This window comes from Protomyctophum bolini (genome assembly GCF_963924005.1).
Source record: "Protomyctophum bolini genome assembly, chromosome: 9".
NCBI classification, from domain to species: domain Eukaryota; kingdom Metazoa; phylum Chordata; class Actinopteri; order Myctophiformes; family Myctophidae; genus Protomyctophum; species Protomyctophum bolini.
In genome coordinates this window covers 18,828,682-18,853,384 of record NC_137870.1, presented here as the reverse complement: position 1 = coordinate 18,853,384, position 24,703 = coordinate 18,828,682, and the positions used below count along the sequence as shown (strand labels likewise).

The window sequence follows — 24,703 nt, the reverse complement described above, 5'->3', positions numbered from 1 at the left end:
TTTGAGTAAGTGTTTTACTTATTTCCGCTGCTGGCTGCAGTGTAGGCATATTTCCAAAAAGGTCTTTAGGGAGTCTCTTCTCTATGACTTTATCCTTACTTATTTATGACATTCACACAATCAATTATACAGAGGATGCTGGTGGCCCAGTTACAGAGGAATAACGACAAAGTTAAAACATCACACCATTGTGATGTAGAATGTGTGGCCTGACTTTAGAAAATAGATGGGAAATGTTAGAAACGCAGAACTTTGGGTCGTGACAGATCTGACAGGAAGCTCAGGAAGCTAAATGCTGGCAGTACCACCTGGGTGCATGTGAAAATGCACCCATTTATTAAGCAAAATGGATAAATAAATTAATACATCACCAGTTCTCTCTATTTTCTATCACATGAGATGGGTTGTACAACTGATTGTTCATAGATTTCACACAAGTACTGCGGTATTGTGGCTTGTAGAATTAACAAACAATCCAACCACAACTGACTACAATTGAGCTGGTTTCACTGTCTTGTGTAAATTAATATTTTCCAGCCTTGTTGGCCAGAACAAGATAATGGATTGGAAAGGCTTCTTACAGGTCTTTCGATGAGACTAGTGTTGTGGAAGAAATGGATGAATGTCCCATCACAGATTCTTTTTTTTTTTTAACATTACGAGCACCTGCACAAATCAAACCGTTCTTTTAAAATATGGAGCAGAAATTATGACCTAATCAAAAGTTTACTCCCAGTACTGTCTCAATAGAACTCAGTTCTCAGAACAGATAAGACTGCAGGCAGGAAGTGTGTCATGGGGCAGCCTGTGCCCTATATATATTGTACAAATGACATTGTTATTATTCCACACAATGATTGCAAGAGGTTTAAATATGTTTATATTTGTATTGACACTGAGGTTGCATTGTTTGTCACCTGTCTCCCGGCACTCTCTAGATTGGAGGGTGCCAAGTACTGTGGAGGAGGAGGGGTGTTTGTTCCTTTTATGCTACATTTCCATTCTATTATGTTGTCTTACGCTCTATAAATGAAATGTAGTTTAATGTATATTCCTCTAAAAGATAGTATTGTGGAAGAATTACTCGTAGGCCTTAGATAGCCGTGTGGTTGAGTAGATAATTTACCACTTACTAATTAGGGGATGGTTTGCCCCACCTGGTTAAGAGCAGGATTGCTGCAGGTGAAGGCAGTTCAGTCTCACTTGAGGCTAGCCGTGAAAGAGCAACAGGTTAGAACTGTGAGCCAGGGCCTCATCGCAGTTACAGTTAGTTTTGTTTCCCATTTGTCGAATGTTATTTTGGCCAGTAGTTATTTTTGTATTTGCACTGTCTAAAGACACTTTTGGAGGTCAATAAAATGCCTGAAACGTGTTTGTGGACCTGTCTACTCCTTGGAGCCTCCGACCATCGGCTGGCATTATCACAAAATCATGAAATATTGGTTCTAAAATGAGAATGATGCATATGCCATGTTATTCAGCTAGTGCTACTTTTTAAATTGTGTATTTCAAAATGAAGTATCCATGAATTTTATCAGCAATAATCAAAACATTACCACCTTTACTTTATTTTTAATTATGTCTTTTTTTATGTAATTGAAAAATCTATTTCCTCAATGCTATGTATCAAGTTTGGAGGTAGATTCAATATCTCTAAAAATAGGAACAATGTCTAGTGTTTTAAGTCATGTTTTTGTCGTGCTACCTTTGTCGTATAAGAATATGAACATTCATACGTTGGGCTGTCTCAGTTTGGAATCAAGCTTATTACAAGGCCAATTCTGTTCATCTGAGACACAAAGTCAATCTATGTCTGAACCCGTGGTTCTCAACCTTTTCTGGTTCAGGGCCCACCCATCTGACCACTTAACACGGCAGCCGGGCAGCGTACATTTCCAGAACACATTTATTTTAATAGTCAATCAAGAATCAATCAATGGTGTTCCACATTGGACCATAAAACTCTTTGCAACTGAATGGCTGGAAAATGAAGAGTTTACATATAGTACACATAGTACCTATATGATTATATCTGGTTTCAGTATTTATTTATGCTGTATTGTCTATTATTAAGGTTATTGTAGCAGTCAATTTATATTGGGGGTCGGGAGGAGGGGGGGGGGGGGGCGGGGGTCCCGAGACATTGCCAAAGCATTTCCGGGGGTCCCTGGCCAAAAGCGTTGAGAACCCGTGGTTTAACTCTAAACAATATAAGCCCAGAGGACAGAGATATGTCTGTCTCTCTGTAAAGATTTGGCTATGAAGGGGCTATTTATCAAGGGCTTAGTGTGAATTGAGGATTCAAATGCTTCTTAAAAACCACCCTTGGGATAGAAGAACTACTTTCGTTGCTTCTCTCCAAACCCCCCAACTCTTTCTCCGACTGCACAAAGCCACACTACAATTATGTGCATAAATGAGGGCTATCGTGTGTGTGTGTGTGTGTGTGTGTGTGTGTGTGTGTGTGTTTGAGTGTGAGAGAGATTCAGAAAGAGGCAGAATGGTATAGGCAATGGTATACATTACATAATACGGTAATATTCCCAATACCTAATTGCCTTCAGTTTGATAGCGTGTGTGTGTGTGTCTGTTGTCGCCTGGTAGGCCAAGCAGGTGCACATTACACTGAGAGGGAGAGGATATGTGTGTGTGTGTGTGTGTGTGTGTGTGTGTGTGTGTGTGTGCGGAAGGGGGGGTCTGTCTTTTAAGTCATACAAAAGGGCCAGTGTTCACTCTTGATCCCTTTCTCTCTGTCTTGATTATGGAACGAAAGGGGGGGTTGAGGGGACGGACCCCCCCCCCCCCCCCCCCCCAACTGTCTTCAGTTAGCTTCAAGCCAGCATTTTATTCTTCCACTGGTCATGTACAACAAATACTATTGTATGATCACTAATTGCACCAGCAAAACTATAGCGTGGTGCAGCGCTTTGGGCTATATAAATGCAACATTTTCCATTTACAGTATGTTGATGTCGCAGTGCTATTGATCACATACAGTACCAAGCCTTTATTTCCCATGGGTAAGGAGAGCTATAAAAGGAACACTAGTGTGATAAACTTATGTTATATCGTCCCTAGGGGTTATACAACAGCTGATCAATCAGCAGTGTTGAGGAAGTTGCATTTATTACTCCCTGAAAAAAGTAGTTCTATTGCTCATTACACTACTGCACTTTTGCATTAAGAGTAACAATTATGGACAATGGATTTGTTTTCTGTTGCAGAGAAAAATAATTACATTTCCTGTGAACTAAACGCATCCATGTTCCTATAGCACTGTGGCCGTCCATAAGGGCAGCACTAGGGAGGGAAATTAGGTAACCTCAAAATACTAATACTATTACTAATTAAACCTAGCAAAGGTCATTGGTCAAAATCTTCAAAATAACAAATGGGCTCTATGCACTCAGAATAACTCTTCCTACTTACAGGCACCTGTCCTATAACTACAGTTACTGATGAAACTAATTAAGGCTCCATTCCATTTAGTGTGCAGTGCTCCCCCCCCTTCATTCTTTTTCATGTTCCTCTCCTTTCCAATTGCTCCAACTTGCACCCCTCTGGCGGCCCCCACTTTCAAAAACCACTGCACTATTAGAGACCCAGTCATCACGTTGTCCTCACAGACACCCTAACGAGCCTAACGAGACCGCCAGTGTGCCCCCCTGTAGCCCCTCACCCAGTGCCCCACTCACCAGCTCAGAGCTCATGTCACTCTGACAGTGTCATTACACTTTGCAGTGTATGGGAGCAAGTCACTGGCCCTTATGATGTTCTGTTTCTGTCTGCCTCTTGGATCACTGTGTGTCTTTTGTTGTTGTTCCGTGTTGTGTTTTCCTGCGCACGCGCATGTGTGTGTGTGTGTGTGTGTGTGTGTGTGTGTGTTTAAGGGCTGCATTCCTGAGCTTGCTGAGCCAACTCTGGGTGATTAATAGTAACTAGCAGATTGTTTAAGACCTGAATTCCTCAGGCCTGTTTTTCGCTGCTTTTACACACATGTACGCACAATCGCACATGCACACATTCTTTCTCTCTCGTGCACACAGACACGTGCAAATGCATGCACAGCACATGCACAGGCACACACACACACGCACACACACACACACACACATACAGTCACACAGTCACTGTGTGTGTGTGTGTGTGTGTGTGTGTGTGTGTGTGTGTGTGTGTGCGTGAGTCATTCAGGTGTAATAATGGAAGCTCAGTTTGTTAGGGGTCTACACGTTACACTGGGAATTCAGGACACTGAAACATTATCCAGCACTCACTCACTCTCTCTCTCTCCCTCTCCCTCCCTCTCTCTCTCTCCACCTGTCTGTCTATCTATTTACCGGTATCTCTCTCTCTCTCTTCATATCTCTCCCCTTCATCTTTGTCTTAATTTCTCCCAGTCTGTTCCAGTCCCTCTTTCCTCTTTCTATCATTCCCTCATTCCATTACCTGTCTCTCCTTCTTTCCCCACATCACATCCATGTAATGAGCATGTCGGCAGAAATATCCAACAACACCACTGTCACCAGGAACACACAAAAATATGCACACAGCTGAGAGCTCAGACCATGTCTGCTTTTGTTACACAGAGATAAGGATAGTGTGTGCGTGTGCGCGTGTAGGTGTGCGTGCATGCAACAGACAGATAAAGCTGTCTGGTCTTTGTTTATTGCTGTATTGTTGTTTAGGTCTTCAAGAGCTGGCTTGGACCAATTGGAATTCCTGATGCTGTATCCTGGCGATGTGGTTGTCATGGTCATGTCTGGCTTTGGGTGTGTGTGTGTGTGTGTGTGTGTGTTGTGCTTCCTTTCTCCACCAGCTTTAAAAGAGCCCGGTGACTTTACACCTGACAGGGGGAGTTTCCCTGGTTGTACGTAGTGCGTGGTAGGAACACGTTATTCTGTTAAATTGTTACTTTCCACGATTCAAATAAAAAATAACTATCGACAAGCTTACGGCGTGTTTCTAGCTTACAGATCTGCTACTTTTGTTGTGTTTGTGTTAAGCTACGTACTATGATCAAGTATGGCGATAAAGTAGGGTTCTGCCAGACAGCGGCAATATTCTCCCTGTCTCCAAAACTGTGGAATAAACTCCCAATTGCAGTCAGAACTGCAGACTCGCCACTGAATCTGAAGACTCAGCTCTTCAGACTCCACCTCACCCCCTAGCACTTCACTCTCCCTGTACCCCTTATTTCAGCTGATGTTAGGGAGTAGCGACTGAACAATATATCGCTACTGTGGAGACGTATCGTTTTTGTTCCTTTGACTTGTTTTTCTGGAAAATGTAAAAAATGTTTTTCAGAATTAGGTTGAAATTTGTTTTGGTGTAAGCTCCATCATATTGTTAAGGGTTTTTTTTTCAGAAAGGGGGATGGGGGGTAGGAAGAAAAAAATCAAACGCTACATAAAAGGAAACACGTAGAAGAGAGGCATATCAACATTATACACATAGCATAATTCAACTGGTATGGGAATGTAAATGAAGTTAGACATAAAGAGAATAAACCGATATAGCAACAGGTATATGGTATCAGACATTCAGATGCAAAGAGACAGAGAGTAGGCTATACAGTAATTTAATTGTCAGGTCAAACCACAAAGGGCAGTAACTTTCACAGGTACAATCCACAGGTAGATCCACTTATCTGGTGTCCTGTGTGCTTCTGTTTGCATGTGTGTATACGTATTTGTGCATATGTGTGTTTTGTTTTGATTGATTAATTGAAATATTTATTAACAGTTTGCAGAATTACAGTACAGCACAACTCAATACAAATACTATTAACTATGTGTGGATGACCCAATAAATGGATGACCCTCTTGTAAACAAGTGTAATGCTTAATTGGGTCGTCCACTCACAGTTAACAGTCTTTGTATTGAGTTTGTGCTTGAAATGTACTGTAATTCTGCAAACTGTTAATAAATATTTCAATCAATCAGTGAGGGGAAAAGGGGTAGGGGGGGACATTTGTCACAGTGCACATGCCTCACACACATGATGTAAACGTTTACTGTAAATGTCTAATAGAGGGAGTCAGGATGTCAGCGATGTCTGGTAAATGATTAACATGCTAAATTGGATTTCCCACACGTCTGTACTCATTCATATTACTGTACCACAACTCTTCTTTCTGTAGGGTGGCTGAAGGCCATCCGAGTGCAATCTCACACCATTATTCGACCGATATTTTCTAATTCTAAATAAATAAATAAATACATTTTTGATTTGAATAAAATTATTTTTGACCTTAAAATAAATGCATAGTAAAGTTAGCACTTATTTGACCTATAGCAGCATGCGCACATAATGTGTTGCTCTTTAGTTCAGCAGTTTGTGAGATTAGCTCCGGGCACACTGTCATAGACGGCTAGACTCTTGCAGAGCAGAGCCATGCCACAAAAATGACAAGGATGAATCATAATATTATCTTTCATCTTTTATGTCAGCTACACAGGCTTATAAGCGGGATTGGCACCTACACCTATGACCTATGTCATTAGCACATGGTGTCACCTGAACCTGCTTAACTGCCTGAATGTCCAACCAACCATGTTGTTGGAATGTCACTGAATCACCATTGAACTGGAAATCTCTCAAATGTTTAAGAAGTTGAAGACTGACTTGTGTGTGTGTGTGTGTGTGTGTGTGTGTGTGGTGTGCGTGTTTGCGTGAGAAAAAGACAGACAGAAGCAAAGCAGTTACACAAATGGTTACTTTTGTACACTTTTAGAGTTGAATGAACACTTTCATGAATTTACACCATAGGCTGCAAAAGAGTCTTGTTGTGCGTCTGTGTGAATGAGAGAGAAGAGTGAGTGTAAAATGTGTAGAAGATGTAACATATTAGCAAAGAAGATATTTACTTATATCACACATTAACTTATCCCAACCTCAGTATAGAAATGGGGACAGAGGAGGAGGTGGAGAGAATGAATGTAAAGGTGGGAGCCAGGAAGTGAATATCTTAATATTTGGCATTTTGAGTGTCAGCAGGGCCGTTGCTGGCCATTTTGTCACCCTACTGACAACTATCTTTTGCCCACCCACACACGGGCATTTGGAGACAATAAAATATTTTTTGTTTTATTGTCTCCACCACGAAGGCATGGGGAGAGAGCATGTTTTGCACTCTGTGTGTGTGTCTGTGTGTGTGTGTGTGTGTGTGTGTGCATGCATCCGTCCTTCCGTCCGTCCGTTACCATCTAATCTCCTTTGCACACACACTCCCTGGATGCCAACGATGAACCTCTGCCCCAAATTATCCAGAGTGGCCTGTCATAGCGCCACCATGAGGCAGATTACTCGATTACTCGTACACATTTTAACCATACGTCACGCAAAACGATATATACTATCTCTATAGTCATGTGATCAAGCCGGATCTGTTCCATTTCCCATATTCCATCCCGATTGGCTAAGATTGCCTTCCAAAGCTTGCAGGATTGGATGCCACAAAACATGAATACAGTGTGCGAGTTCCATGAAATTATACACGCACATTCCCACTAGGCAGAGGACGAAATGCCACGTAATATTTTTCAAATCGGTGGCCAATATAGGCCGGCCAATTCCTGTTTTTACTTATCAATCTGTGTACTTTGCATGTGCACTTTCTATAGAGGCCAAGGAAAACACACACACACACACCGGCCCTTTGCCTGGTTAAAAACATTACCTGGTCTATTGTCTATTCCATGTTGGTAGAAAACTTGCTGCTATAATGCCTATAATGACATGCCCAAAAAAGGAACACGAGTCAGATTATCACAAGTGTAAAAAACTAATTAACCAACCAATGTTGCTATTGTTCCCTTCCATCTCTCTCTCTCTCTCTTTCTCCTTCACTTGTTCAAGGTCTTGAAGGACTACAGAACATGTCTTGTCTCCATGGCAACAGACCCAGAGTAAATGTGGACCAAAGCTGGCCAGAACTACTGACCTCCGTGATTCAGCAAATCAGCATGTTGTGTTGACGTCCAGCGTATCCTGATCTGACATTAAATCAGGCAAGTTGAACTTTGAATGGTAACTGGATTTTGAAGACAAAGAGTGTCATCATCCAATTAGGGTTGGCAACCATCCTTGAAATCTAGAATCGTCTCTTATTTGGAAACTAAAATACATGTCCCTTTTTTGACCAAAATATTTTTCAAATTATATTTGGCACCAATCTGCCACAATTTTATTCTTGTATACCTTTTTATAGGTCGTAAACGTTTGATAACACGCAAACATTTAAATTTCTTTCTTTCTTTTTTCATGGGCGACTATGTCCTCCATTATGGATGTGCTCTAAAAGTGTGAAAACCATGTTTGTTCTTTTCAGCTGGTGTGCAGTGCATTGTGGAGGCCCAGCATGCATCAGCTGTTCAGTCAGGTGTTGAGTCAGAGGGATCTGTCCAGAGCGGGGGATCTGTTCTCTCTGGGAGACACAGAGATAGAGGACTGTCTGTCTCAGGCCCTGGATCAGATAAAGACCATCTCCTGCTCACCGGTGTGTATGAGTTACAGTGTGATTTGGAACCTTTATAACTTTAAAGACCATTGCTTGATATGCACAAAAGAGAAATTAGATGTTTTTCCAAACTAGTGAAAATCTACAAGCTCACAATGTGTCGTTTGTGCCACGTTGTGAGCTTGTAGATCGGCTATTTTCACAACTTTAACTCTAATTTATGGTATTTCTTAGATTTTTCTTTTATTCATGAAATTATTGGGAGAAAAATTAGAATTGAATTGGTTTATAATTCATGACATTTTTTGCTTTTTTGATTGGGTTTTGGTAGTGTTTTTTTTATATTGTTTTTAAATAATAACTAAAAACTAAATGTAGGAAACAAAAAATAATGGGACCCATAAAATCTCCCGACCCATTGTTTGGGAACCAGTGCATGTCCCCATTTCTCTTTCTTTCCTCTGGGACTCGAGTCTACAACATAAAATGTGTACTGCAGTATTGAGTATAGTACATGAGCAAAGGTATGCAATAGTGCATGTGCTCATACAGATGCACATATTTCAAAATGTTACACCTCATTAAATACTTATTTCTATTACTGACATCTTCATTAAAAAAAAACATTCATATACATCTTCAGCTTATCTTTAATGGAGGGTTCGATTGCGTTCAATGTATTTATTATTGATGTTGTTGTTTTTCTGTATGCTCCTGCTACCTCCCACCCAACACGATGCACTCAGTTTACATATAGTACACATTTGCATTCATAGGACCAGAATGGGAATAAGCTCGCAAAGCGCTTTGGTGTTTTTCCTTTTGACAGAGGTAAATTATCGATGTCCATGTTTGTGAATAAATAAATAAAACACCAATCAATCAAACATTGTGCTTTCCACGGATTGGCTGTCTCTACAGGACTATCTGACCAACGACAATGACCAGGCAGTGGTGGAGATTTGCATAACGCGCATCACGACAGCGATCAGGGAGACGGGCTCCATCGAGCGTCACAGCGCGTCACTGGTGGCTCTGTGGGAGTCATGTCTGGAACATAACCTCACCCCACAGGGAGAATGTGCCGAAGACACTCCACATGCCAAGATAGCCTCTGACATCACCAGCTGCATACTGCAGGTATGCACGTGAAGCACAAAATCACACTAACACACCTATAGTACATACTGTTAGGGGTGTAGTAGTTCATCTAACTAATCGATTTAATTGATTATGCAAGAATCTTATCTCACGATTTTGTAACTCATTTTTCACGCGGTGCCAATTGCCTAAGCTGTAATCCTGGGTGCTACTCTCCCTCTGCCAACCTGTGGTGAGCCCAGAACTGAGCTCATGCTTCCTTCAATGCGAGTGAGCAGGCCGCTTCTGATTACGTGATGGGGACGTGTCCCCGGTAGGACGTAGCGCGTGGAAGGAACACGTTATTTTAACCAGTCCCTTTCCCCTCCATCAGGCTGACCAGGGGGAGGCAGTATAGAGACCAGGACTACTGCATGTTTTATGTGAGGGTACCTAGGGGACACGGGGAGAACATGCAAACTCCACTCGGTTTCGCCAACCCCTCCTATAGTGTATGGGTGCTGATGACCCAAGTTTCACAGCGTCCCTGGCGGGAAACGAACCTGGGACTTTCAGCTTTGAGGAGACAGTGCTACTGACTGTTTCTAAAAACTTTTTTTAAATTGCGGAAATAGTAGATCTACAAAGAAGTCAGCAATCAGCATAGTATCACAACACATATAGATTGGCTATTTCCGTTTTTTTTTGTGCAACACTGTCTAAAATGTTAGGGTAGTTTTATCATCTACTCTGGCTTTTGTGTACACCCCAGACAGTTTTTAAGTTGCTTGATTCAGTTTTTAGATATTTGATATTCATATAATCAGACACGTCCCCTTCCTATATACCGTAAACCCATTGTAACGTCAAACTCCATTTTGACCATGAAAACACTCGTCCTTGGTTCTAGTGACTGACTCATACTGCTCTCCTAATTCACGAGGGAGCTGTGTTTTCATTAATTTTATTTAATGGTTTATTATATTATATCTTTTTTCTTTTTCCCTCAAAAATATTACAAATAAATGAAAATGTAATTAAAAAACAACAACACACGCCCCCTTCATGTATTAGGAGTCACCCAGGATGGGTGTTTAAGATGAATCTATCATGGTGGGTTTGTATAGGAAGTGATACAATTAATATCAAATATTGAATCAAGCAACTTTTTGACCCCAATTGTTTTTAAGTGAAATATCCTATAGTTGATTATAAAGAACATCAATTAGCATTTGTTCACCTCGATTCATTGATATACTGTATGTATAAAAACAATAGAATAATTTCTTAGAAACACCAGACAGAAACATTTCATGCAACCTGTTTTCTAAATGTGCAACAAAGATAATTATCTTTAGTTACAGCTGAACTGCAAACAATTCATAGAGTTCATACCTTTGCACATACCACATGGAGAAAATACCTGCATGTGTGTGGAAAAGGCAAGCAGAGCAGGGAGTTAGAGAACACTTCAGGTTACCTGCATGCAGTGCCAAATCAACTGTACTGTGCTGCCATCATGTGGATGGATAGAGGTATGGCACTTTAAAGCTGCAGCCAAAACATTTTTTATTCATCACTTTCGACCTGGGGGTCCCTATTTTATGTCATTTTGTGATGACTTGTGATTATAGGTGGATAAGATAAATTAAATCACAAATGTCTAAAATCCAGAAAATAGACTGACACTGACAACAAATATAAATGAGTAAATATGATTAAAATCATTGAGAATTATTTAAATTATTGCTTCACCCCTCACATTGCGAGGCGTTGTGAGCATGTAGGTCAGCTATTTTCACAATATTTATCTGTTTATATCTCAAACAAAATGTTATACCTCAACTCTCTACGTATAAGCTCAAAATGTCACCATTATATAACAGTATAATACAGGGGAGGTTAATCAGACAAACGTGTTTTATAGAGCCTGTGGTGGTAGCAAAACAAACCTGCCTGACTGCCTCACTTCACATGAGTGTGTATGTGTATTTGTACTTGTTTGATTGGTCCTTATGTTTGGATTAAGAAGGACACTTCTCACAGCTGATTTATGTTACTGTCACACATCTGTGTCAGAAGTGTTGTAGTCAGTGCATGGCGAGGCACCAGATGCATCAGTTTTCCCGCGTCACGGGTTTGTGGGCAGTGCCGGTTTCCTGTAGTGTAGTTGGTTTGATGAACGCCGCAGTGGGCGATCGGATCACTGATAGAAAACTACAACCAAAATGCCTGTTGAGTGGAGTCATCAGCCATTCCGTCTCGGAGTCGAGCAAGGGATATGTTTTCTATTGGTTGACAGCCAATGTTTGCCAATGTTGAAATCCATGTTTTCGATCAGTGCTTCTCAACCTTTTTCTGGGTTTAAAAATCTCAAACGTGTCCGGCTGCTGTTTTAAGTGGCGAGGTGCGTGGGCAGTGGGCATTTTCTGAGCATGTTTATTTTAATGATCGATTGATTGATCAATTGATTGACACATAAGTTCCGTCTTGATGGGTGAAATAGTATTTTTCCTATACAGTACATAGTGGGCTATACCGTAGTGGCCTAGTTCCATTGATATAACATTTCCTTCAAGGTTTTAAAATAAACATGACATTATACATTTTATTTTACATTATTATTTTATATTAATGCTAAATTATCATAAACTCTTCGTGTTTTGGAAATTATTTGGGGGCTCATACGCAATACCGTCACGGATCACTGTCTGTATCACAAGATGAATTGAAAGCGTTGCATCGAAACCCTGCAGGTGGATGCCATGGTCCAACAGAATGGAAGTGAACAGAATGCTCATGTAGGCTACTGTATATGACTGCGCTCAAACTCAAAGTGGGAAGTTGCATCAATGAAAAACAATGTTTTTACATAATTAATGTAGTCAACCACACCAATGAATGACAGCAGCCCTGACAAACGGCAATATATTCTAAAAGCAGCCTTTCCATACTGTCCTCTTGAGGGTGCTAGTGCATTTGAATTCAAATTCTCAGTCATTCTCATACAGGCTCCATCATCCAAGCTCTCTCCCCCAAGCTAATCCCCCTTCAGATCAGGCTCTAAAGATCAGGCTTCTCAACTTGCTTGGAAGGGCGGCGGTGGCTCAGGGGTAGAGTGGCCGGATGCAACCGGTTGCATCTGGTCCTTGAGCAAGGTGTCCTTGAGCAAGACACTGAACCCCTAATTGCTCCCGATGTGCTGGTTGGTGCCTTGCATGGTTTCCCCTGTCATCAGTGTGTGAATGTAATGCACGATCTATGTAAAGCACCTTGGATAAAGGCGCTATATAAATGCACCATTTACCATTTAACAGCGAATGTGTGTGTTTCACTTAATCTGGGCCACTCTGGTATAGTGTCAAGTGCCCTGGTGATCACAGAGTATATTCATCAGCTGTTAAATACTTAGCAGCATAGCTATTTCTTTGCACGTCCAAAATAAACGCAAGCCTCTCATTGGAAATTAATTACTAGGTGCTCTCCATCTGAACAGACCTTTACATTGTACTGAGTGTGGAAGGAAAAAAAACATTTGGGAACATGCAACCCCCTTGTCTTTGCCAAGTCAATGCCACTGCACACACAATGCAAACCTATAAGGACTGTGACGTCAGGCCCTTGTTCCGTACCACCCACCCTTGTCCCTTTACAGTGCAGGGGGGACATACAGTAAGCTTAGACGACTGGATCTACATCAAGTAGTTCCCCCGGTCACAGTCTATGCCAGTCTGTTAACAGAACCACTCGGGGTCCTTATGTTCTGTATTACAGCTATGTCTGGCATCACTGTGTCTACATAATGGCCATTGTTTGTGCGGTTGTGGTTTCTGGATATAGTTAAAGCAATTATTTTTTTCTTCTCTTCCTTATAGTTAAAGATCTGAATTCACTGCTGGGTACCTAACACACTTCATGGTGTGCGTGCGTGTGTGACGGTGATGATGCTGTCCCCTAATCCCTATACACACATGCTTTGTGGCATTGCTGATCTGTTCTCCGTTACGTTTGAGTCTGCCTGCTAACACTGCTTCACATAATCACTATATTGTTTGTGTGGTCCCTGTTGTACGTGAACCCATACAACTCTGGGCCTTTGCCAAGCATTGGCTGAACATTTAAGTATACAGGATTCGTTGTATACAGTATACCATTTCTTTACCTTTCCGCCTGCGTGTTTTCTCTTCTCTCTCTCTCTCTCTGTCTCTCTCTCTCTCTCTCTCTCTCTCTCTCTCTCCAGAACTACAGTCGTCCTCCGGTCATGGTGCTGGCTGTGCCGGTGGCCGTGCGGTTCCTCCAGAGAGGGAACAGAGAGCTGAGCAGGAACATGTCCAGTTACCTTTCACTGGCCGCCATTGCCAAGGCAGACCTGCTGGCCAAGCACACCGAAACCATCACACTCAGTGTGCTGGGAGGTAGGACTTACTAGCACACACACACACACACACACACACACACACACACACACACACACATACATTACACACACAAGGAGAAATCTTACAGCCAAACTCCCGCTTAGCTATTAGATTGCATGTTTCTAAGGGATCATTTTAACAAGGCAGTTAGAGGCCCACTTTCACTTAGTTACTGTTGATGCTGCTTGATATGAGGGTTTAGATTATGGCAATAATATTTATATTGGACTTGTGCTTTGAGGGCAGCTAGCAGACCTGCAAGACCCGACTTTGCAGTGGAGTGGAACACGATCTGCAGTTGTAATGAGCAGCCTAATAGGTAGAATCAGCATCCACACGGATTGGCTGTATGTTATCGTAAAGCATTCTCAGGATTATTATGATGATTAGTAACCCACAGGACTGAGATGAAGTATAAAACGAACATTCAGTTCTGCCTTTAAGAGCCGTTCGGTATGTTTTTCATAGTATGTGGCATACAAAGGTATTCTTGTTTGTGATGTTCATTGTCTGATGAAGAACTGTGAGGCTCGGAACGTCATGTCCCTGTGGTGAGAAAATAAAACCTCAAGCTTTTGGAGCTCAGTCCAGTGTGCGGACCTTACTTTCTTTTATTTTGTTGGCTTCAGCCCAGCACCTGGCGTTCAGTTAGTGGATGTGCGTGTTCTATTGTTTCCTTTTGCATACAAAGGCATTCGCCATCATCCAACGAGTACAAGAGGCCATATTTTCAAGAGTTGGCTGCTTTCTGCCTATACACATCTACCTCCGTACATCTATTTAATTTGAAACACTTAACTATGCTGTTCATCCAGCTACACCCATTTCTTTCTCCCAAGACTGGACACGCTTAACTGAAAGTCTCACGTCATAGACGTGTGAATGTACAACACAAAGAACAATTCCTAATTGGAGGGAGTGAGCCCTTTTTTTATTTATTTTTATTTCCCTCATCGATAGTTTCAGTCCACAGGCAACATCCCCTGTGTTAATTTATCAAACTGCAACTCTCTGAGTTATACAGTATACTACTGTGGTAACACAGTAACTATTAATGTTGCCTTATATTATACAACAGTGATTCTCAATCTTTTTAATATTAAGGCCTGTCAGATTCATAGACCAATGGTCGAGAGAGAGAGAGAGATGAAGCTGGTATCCCTATTCCCCACTACATATTGTGTAACATTTTCTTGCACAATAAACATTTTCATAGATGGATTCATATACTTGACATCTCTCTCATCAATGTTGCTATATTAATTTGGCAAATCTTTTCCGCAAAATAGGGATGACCGTAGGGGTATTTGAAAACATGTTGTCTCTGCGACCACAATCGTATATCTGTGGACCCACTGGAACCCTCTCTAGGTCCCCTGGGAGTCCCTGGAAGTGGTGCTTGAATCTTTCACTGTAGAATAGAAGTGTGTAATGTGTAAATCCTTGAAGTTCAAGTCCTCTGAGGGATCACAGCGAGGCTATCTGAATGCTGATCTCGGCCTAGTGTTACAATAACTTTTTGTCATGGTTAAGGTCAGTGAAGGAAGTGAGCGAGATGACCTCTAGTTCAGTGGTCCCCTATGTGGAGGACCCCCCACAACTCTCAGAGTCACAGATCTGTACATGTTAATCCCCAAAGTGTTTCCCTGCCCTCCTCACCTCGTCTGCATCCCAGAGAGCTTGTGCCTACATTATTGGAGTAGATGTCCCTCTAGGACCATGCTTAGTTGCAGCCTGTAAGCGATCTGATTTTCTCTAGGCTCTTTCTCACGCACGCACGCATGCACGCACGCACACACACACACACACACACACACACACACACACACACACACACACACACACACACACACACACACACACACACACACACACACACACACACAACACGTTTGTATTACTATGCTTGTGAGGACATCAAAATCATAGCATTGTCTGAATTTTATAAAGGCATATTTGACCTTTATTTTAGAGTGTGTGTGTGTGTGAGCTTGTGCGCTGGGGTCTTTATTTTGTCCAGGGGCCCCCTGACCCAACCTACATGTCTCCCATCAAAGGGAAACAATCTTGCTAACGAGCCATACTTGTTTATTTTCTTTATAAATATCCTCCCATGTGCATTATGTGCAGATGTGTGTTGTTCATAGTATTTAGGTGTGATGTGGTGTGTGTGTGTGTGTGTGTGTGTGTGTGTGTGTTCACGCGTGCGCACGTGCATGCGTCTGTACAGGCTCAGTGTGTGTGCGTGTACACGTTCATGTGTGTATGTGCGATGTACTGCAACCGATATCCGTTGTGTGACACCTACAGTACATCACTGCTTGAAACAACTTAGCTCTCAGCGTTCTGGTTCATTTCATCATACTGTAGCTTTGAAAGTGTTTTATCAAAGGTTTAGAACAGGGGTGTCCAAAGTCCAAACCTTTTTCAAAGGGGGCCATATTAGAAAATATTAAAACACCCAAGGGCCAACTACATCTCCTCGACTGGCATGATGTGCCTTCGGACTAAAACAGTCACATACATGCATCTCATTTAAGATTTAAACGATTTTATGCAACTATCATCATCAATATTTAATACCAATCGTATTTTGTTAGGTGTGCTGTGAACAAAACACAAAAATAACTCAGCCTTTTTGCAGCCTTATTTCACATTACCAAATGTAGCCAGACAAGTGCAAGGTAAAACATTTTATAAAATTGCTTTTTTCAAGGAACAAGGAATCCTGATAAATTATACTCTGGGAAATGCCACAGGTTAACAGCTGCCCTGCGTAACCCGCAATAGAGAGTGTGCACATTTAGACTGAGTGGCAAAACATTGAGCAGCATGGAGTGTTGGAGTTTGAAAGCGCTCGTTGGAAATCACTCAACCGTCCTGCATACCACCTGTTTCTAAATGTCACATAATGCAGGAGGCAGCAAAATGTTGTGGTATTAAAAACAAGCACTTCCAAACTCTGACACTAAGAAAAATAATAAAATGCAGGGCATTTCTTGACAGAAAGTAGCTCATAACGTTTCTATGGTGGATTTTTATGAAACAAAAACTTTGCAGATAGAAAGGATGATGTCACGCACAATCGCGCCATTTTTTAATAACTTAAAATAAATAGCGGCTTTGTCGCGGACCTGGTGAATAGGCCGACGCTTTATGCTGACATAAACGGAAATCAACCAACCGCCGTCTTGCAAGGGCTTCTGGGAAGCTAAGTCCAATGCAAAGTGAACGAGGTAGTATGGACGATCTTAGCTTTGTCTGTGATTCGGATCACGTAAGTAGCTTATGTGTCGGCTCAATAACAAATCATGGGACTATTTTCAAGCAGATTTTCATCATGAGGTAGAATTACGCCACTTAATTTGATGCTTCAAAGGTAACTCTAATGCACGGAATGTGTTAATTAAAAAACGTCAATGTAAAAATGTTGAAAGAAAATGTATGCGCATATGTATGTTTACATTGCCAAAGCAAAAGGGGAACAAAACAATCAAAACTAAATAATTATGCACAATCATAAAGCAATAAATAATTGTGTAAACAGAGCTGTTACGTTGCAATTTAGATAAAGCTATCTTACAAAGCCATGGGAATTGTGCATTTGTTGTCTGAAATAGTTATGTATACATTGCCGTATGGTTAGCTTGGGATACACCTTTGAAACAAATGGCAGCAATATTTCATTATTCTTCATTCTCTTGGTATACAACCATTGGGACAAATAGCAGCAAATCTTTCCAATGCATTTAAAATTGTGCACAAATAGCAGCGGTTTTTCAAATCTAAAGTAGTTACTGTTTTACAGTACGGTATTTCTATGTACAGAGAACACTGTGCAGGCAGTGTAGGAAATAATACACACAATGATTAGTAGTCCATGATTAGACATCCTTCTATCACAACAGCTCACAAATCTTGCTGCTGTGTTTGTACAAACTCTCCTTGGGTTCTCTCATTCTATGATTGTCTCGGGACCCTAAACGGTTTGCACGTCCTCAAATGACAAGGAGGCATGTTAGCGATAGCCAGGGGCCTGGGTACATGAAGAAGAACATTCAAGGTTTCCTCCACTGCACAAAGCAAGGTGCGATAAATTGAAACTGCATGTCAAACCCAAATCAAATTGAGGTTTGAGGAAATTCAATTGCCAGGTACGGGTTAGAGTTAGTCGGGTAGTTCCTGCTGAGGTCAGTTGAGGGGCCTCTGTTCTTTCTTTGGAATATGGAATGCATTATGCATTCCCATTTCATTGCGTTCCTGAATCCTGCACGTATTCCTCCTGACCTGGCATCCCTGCAGAACATGTTCATGTGTAGTGTATGACTGTGAAAAACGATGTCCAGTCATTCATCTCCACTTGTACTGTACCACATGTTATTTTAGCTTTATATGCATACAACAGTTATGCTAGACAGCAACGTCTGGTGGCTGTAAAACCAAATTAAATCAAATGAAACCTTGACTAAACAAATTTATAAGTAAACAAAAAATAAATGTATTTTTTTATTGGCAAGTTGGAATGCTATTTGGCCAGAGAATACACAGTGGCAGAATACCTGACACTGTGACTGAACTAATGAGGTCCTTGACTATTATACAGACTCACACCTCAATACCTCTTCACTCAGAAAGGCTGCCAAGTGAGAAGGCAGACTGTGCACCTCCTGCTGCACACATGATGAGGTGAAAACGCAGCTGCATTTTCTAACTACCTGCCAACTGTAGCAAGATATCAGAGACACATACTTCCCTCAGATTGCAAACACCCAAAGAGAGTTTGAAAACATGACTGAGAGCAAAACACTCATATGCGCTGCATGAAGTACAGTAATGTGCAAACACAGCAGCACGATTTGTGAGCTGTTGTGCAGGAGAATTGTACTGTCAAGTAAAATAAGTAAAAAAGTGCATTTGTAGCTTTCTCACTGGACTCTTCATAAAGATGAGGCATTGCATTTTATTTTGCCTGGGGTCCAGCATTTTAATCCTATATAATAATATAACAATAATGTATACACTTACAACGTCGTTATCCACTGAGCTCAGTGTAATACTGTCTTTCTTTCTATTTTTTTCTTTTATCCCACAATTTTGCAACCCATTTTTTCACCCAGTGTCAATTATCTAATGTAATCCTGGGTGCTACACTCCCTCTGCCAACCTGGGGAGAGCAACGGACTGACCTCATGCTTCCTTCTATGCATTATGAGTCCAAGCCGCTTCTTTTCACCAGACAGGGGGGAGTTTCCCGTAGCATGTGGAAGGAACACGTTATTCCAACCAGTTCCTTTCCCCTCCATCATGCGCCCCAGCTGGCCTGGGGGAGGCAGTGTAGAGACCAGGATTGCTGCATGGTTTTTGTGAGGGTACCTACCCTTGGCCTAGGGCACACAGGGAGAACATGCAAACTCCACACAGAAAGGCCGTTTTGCCAACCCCACCCAGGGTATGTGCACTGATGACACGGCGGAGAGAACATATGCCCCAAGCATCCACAGCATCCCCAGCGGGAATCAAACCCAAGACTTTAATCCTGTCTTTCTGTATAAAGTATATGGGACAATGCCCGCAAAGAAATTGCTTTTTTTGGTAGCGCCCCGCTGGTGCATGTTGGACAAAATTAGTGGCAGCACTTGCTGGACTAACGTTAATTTTAGTCTGCATTTTCATACACTCAGCATGGTGATGGTCACTAGGATAGTACCTTTTCATGTGAATTTATTTTGTGTGTGTTCTTTGGTTGGCACTGATCAATGGCACAAATTGCAGAACATCTTTACTGTACTGCGTCACCTTTGAGTTATCTGCAGTGTATCTGCTGTGTGACGAACAGTTAGACCTATCCATATTGAGTATTATGTCCAAACCTTACCACTGTTTGCCAAGCCCTAGTAGGAGTACCACCTGCAGAGGACTTTGCAGTGTTATGCTTGGACTTTCATACTTTGTGGATGTAAGCAGGGTGAAACCAGTGTCTTATCATTTCCAACCAGCCACTGTATCCTGCCTGGCTGAGTACCTAGATGACTGGGAAGCATTTGAGTCCTGGAGGTCCTGGATCCTGAGCTCATCCAGACCTCTGGATATCAACATCCTGAGTGGGTTATCCACATGGCTGTTCATCAGAGAGGGGGGGGGGGGGGGGGTGCACTTTCACAGGCTTTACCCTGGGAGACCAAACAAACACACCCAACTAATCATCACTAACTGTTTGCACCTGTTTTGCTCACTATTTAAATTGTGAGCAAAGCAAGGTCGCTCAGCTATTTCTCAGCTATCTCTCAAGATAGGGCAGTGGTGTCAGCACCAGCACCACTGCCCTAAACATGTAGTCTTATTAGGAATAAACACTGAAGCACCTGGGAGGAAGGGTGCACACTAGGGTGCGTCTGAACTGAAACCAGTGCCTCCCAAAACAACATGTTTGGGGATCTGTTGGGAATTGATTACATGAAACCGACACCTGTGCGTGCAGTCTCAATGTTTGTAAACTACTATACATGTATTGTTATAGTTACTGTACTGTACTTTCATTATTTTTGGAAAACATCCAGGAACTCGCCCAGGGGGCCAGCCATGTTCCGTTCCATTGTTGGGCAGAGAGACTTTGCCTAGCACAGAGGGTCATCACTCGATGGCCACCCTAGAAATCACAGATGTCCCACTATAGGATTCTCCCCATATCCTTAACCTAACCGTCTGTCCGTATAACCACTCCAAAATCATTGTCTGGAAAACAAACCATATAGTGCCCAGCCCAGCCTTAACTAAATGTGATAATGATGAATGTGCGCACGCACACACACACACACACACACACACACACACACACACACACACTCACACTCACACTCACACTCACACACACGTCAGACACAGAAAGATGAAGCCCAGACTAGAGAGTATAGATGGCTCTGTTAAATCAAATTCACACACATTTGGAGTGCATTAATGTTATAAATTCTGCCTAGAACTATTTTTGACAGTTTACCCCCTCCTGTGGCTTTGCTGTGGCTGATCCAACATATGCTACATATTTAACCCTCTCTTTGTCTCCTTAAGAAGCCTGTGACCCTCTACCTCGCCTCCCTCACTCCTAATACAACTCACTATACAACACTGCAGGTGTAAAACAAAGTTTGCAGAATTATTTTTCGTACACGCTACAATCATTTGCACTTTCAAGTAAAGGGGGAAAGGAATAGAGAAACAAACAAAACAATGAAAACAGGTCAGATATTCCAGATATTCCTAATATGAGCAGTGTAAAATCTATGATTGCGTTTTTGGTCAAAACTAGCTTTTTTCACTGCCCATAACTAAAGTTCTGCGGTGATCGCCGTTACAAAATGTATGTTTCAGGTTACTTTAACCGCTATTACACAGTTATTGCTTACTTCCACTTCAAAATATGAATATGCACTGAAAAGACTGTGGCAGTGGCAAAATAATGAATGAATACGTGGCAGTCAATGATGGTCAATGTGTTAAGGCAGAAAAATTGCGACGAGATTTTCACTACTTTTGTGCGACACTCTTGTACGATGCAGTAGAGTAGTTTATGACAGCCTGACAGCACGCTATACACATACTATAGAGTATGTGTACTATAGAGTCTATACAGTAATCTGCAATACACACACACACACACACCCATGCACACATGCACGCACGCACTCACACACGCACATACACACGTGCGTTTGTATATATAAATCTGCACGTAGCCTGCAAAACTAATAACAGTCCCAGCGAGCCTGACTTGAGGAAGTGGGGTGATGAGGTAATGAGGTTCGGGTGAGGTCGAGGACGGGCTATGTGAGGTGGTCAGTTACGTGTGTGTGTGTGTGTGTGTGTGTGTGTGTGTGTGTGTGTGTGTGTGTGTGTGTGTGTGTGTGTGTGTGTGTGCGCGTGCCTAATACAGGAAACTCTCAGCAGGATACAGTGTAAAGGTTTCACTGTTAACTACAGTAAACCACATTGGACTCATTATCAAGTAGAGTATATACTCTCTCTCTCTGCTCTCTCTCTCTCACACACACACACACACACACACACCCCATTCCAACATGTTGACGACTTAACAAGGAGGTTTTAATGTCCTTCCTTCTCTACCTGAAGCCTGATGTTAAGGTAAAGGTAGTAAAGTTTTGTATGTTGCAGCTGTTAAAGTTCCAGATCTCCTGTCTCTCCCCTACTGTGACATATGCAGTCGGTGTGGGGCGCAGTACGTAGTTCAGACTAGTCATTGGTCCGACAAACGACAACCCACCTCAAACCCTAACCTAACCATAACCGCTAGCACGGGAGCAGCGCATGTCCGACATGTGGATGCATGTCGGATGTCGGTGTGGTGTACCCCGGCTGATATGTTTTTTTAACAGCTCATGAACAATTTCAGTCTGCTACAGATAATACCTTTAATTTTTTCTCTACCCTAAAACATGATCATCAGGTATTATTACAATATAAGGGGGAAGAACTTTTCCCCAAAAGTGTACAGTATTTGTTAAAATCATGCTTTTATGTGGACACGCCCACCGGTTCATTAAGTATGCCTGGTTTGCCTGGTGGATGGTGATCCACCTGAACTGAAGCCGCACCCACAGCTGTAGTTGATGATAAAGAGGGAGGGGCTGATAGTGTGGTGTCACTATATTACTGTTTACTTCATCGGCCCGTTTGACTGTCAAGGGTTCAGCCTCCAGGAAGAAACCCTAAATACAAAGTTAATACACCATTGCACATAAAAACAACTCCAGGGTGTCTAATGATGTACTGTCACCTCAGACACATGAAAAACTGTTTTCTTCCACAAAAAATTACCAGTTTTTGTGTTAATCAGACTCATTTGTAGGCCTATGTTTCATTACTGTATTAGGCATATAGCTTATCAGTCCTATTGGCAAAGCTGTTGTGCAGTTATAGAGCGTCGCAGTCCCGCCCCCTTTCAGAATGACGAGGGAGAATTTCCCATGCATTTTTCCCATAGACGTTTTAAAAAGTATTTATTTAAAGACCTGTAAGCCTCAGACAATTCTTTGGGCCGAAAAAATAATTAGAAAGAAGGTGAAGCGCTGTATCTGTTGTGTTCTTGTCTCCGTTGTGTACTCCCCCCAGTATAGGGCTGACCCAAAAAAATCGATTAATCGACGTTCAATCGATACGCACGGGAATCGATTTTAAAATTTTGAATCGAATAGTCATTAAAAAAAAAGCGGCCGCTTTTGGTCCGCGAGACGGCCCCATTTGGTCCGCGAGCCATGCTTGCGCCTCGCAGCACCTCGCAACGCCTCCTCTTTCCCCGTGTTAACAAGGAAGGCAAGCGCATGCACCACAGCTCAGTGGACATTAAATATAGGCTACCATGTTTGATAAGTCATATAAAAACATTACTTACACGAAAATGAAAATATAAACTTCACAGATTATAGATCACTTGGAATTATAACAATCTGTTGACTATTGCCTGAATAATGCCACTATAAAATCTCAACTTTTATCGATGAGCCATTGCGCTGCTTGGATTCACATGGTGAGTGCGCTCAGTGCACCGAAGAATTGATCTTTTTTGCTCCTACAGACCAAAACACCTTTTCTCTTTGGCATTTAATTGCACCTGATCGTATTATTGTAATTATGTAGCCTATACTATTTGCCTGTGTTTTGTCTTTTAATTATGCTTTTTTTTGTGCGCCGATGGTGATGCGATGCTCCACTTGTTTCAGCCTGTAGGCCTACAGCACTTTGGTCAGCTTTTATTGTTTTAAATGTGCTATATAAATAAAGTTTGATTTAGGCCTATATTGGAGCAGGTGCTGGCAAATAACTAATTACTGTAATGCCATGCAGTGAAGTTGCGCAAATGTCAACTCAATTAGCAAGCGGAGCTGCATGCATTCTGCACTGCAGTCTGCAGATCTCTTCTTAGAGTTTACTTTAATATTATGGTTTACTTTCAACCATAAACCATGATATGATTGACAAACCTTGGATTATAATTCTTCATCGACCAACAGCGCATGCAGCATGACTATGAGGTAATTTAACTATGTGGGATTTCTCCATCGGCATCGCATGTCGATAAAAAATGGGATTTCACTAGTGGCATTATTCAGGCAATACTCAACAGATTGTTATAATTCCAAGTGATCTATAATCTGTGAAGTTTATATATTTTTTCCCATACGCACACTCACAGTCACATTAACTTTATGATCAATCAAATCAACCGTGGTTGATTTTATTTCTGACAAGTGTCAGGCTTGAAGAGTTCATTCATGTTACCGTTCGTTTACAATTGACAGAGGAGTTTGGATTATATATATTTTTATTTGATGGAGAGGTAATGCCTGTTTCAGGCAGTTGACTTGTTACGGTCGGATGTTTTATTAAGCCTAATTATTTGTGCGTCACTGCTTTCATGAAGGCTGCAACAGTTGTTGCTTATTGTTTAAAGTAAATGAGACCAATCCAAGCATGCCTTTCTCTCCGCTATATCGCTGTTTAAGCCAAAGAGTCACTGCTCGCATCTCGCGCCTCGCATCGCACCCCCCCCCCCCCCCCCCCCGTTGACGTTTCGAAGCGTCGACGTTCGAAACGCGGGAATCGATTTTGAATCGATCATCAAATACGGAATCGAAGGTCAGCCCTACCCCAGTATGATTATTATTTTAGTAACGTGTATGTTTGTGTGCACAACCTTGCGCCTCGTGGCCTTTTTTGCGTTCGTTTCCGATGTTC

The 24,703-nt window shown here is 41.8% G+C and overlaps 1 protein-coding gene across 1 annotated transcript in view; it reads left to right on the top strand.

The window, feature by feature from the left end:
• The first annotated feature begins 8,332 nt into the window (after window positions 1-8,332).
• veph1 (ventricular zone expressed PH domain-containing 1) overlaps window positions 8,333-24,703 on the top strand; it is a 127,457-nt gene continuing 111,086 nt past the window's right edge. Inside the window, exons 1-3 of the mRNA XM_080772242.1 lie at window positions 8,333-8,498; window positions 9,381-9,599; window positions 13,780-13,954. Coding sequence (XP_080628368.1) covers window positions 8,361-8,498; window positions 9,381-9,599; window positions 13,780-13,954 — 532 coding nt within the window. The 5' untranslated portion in view covers window positions 8,333-8,360. The remainder of the gene's footprint in view (window positions 8,499-9,380; window positions 9,600-13,779; window positions 13,955-24,703) is intronic.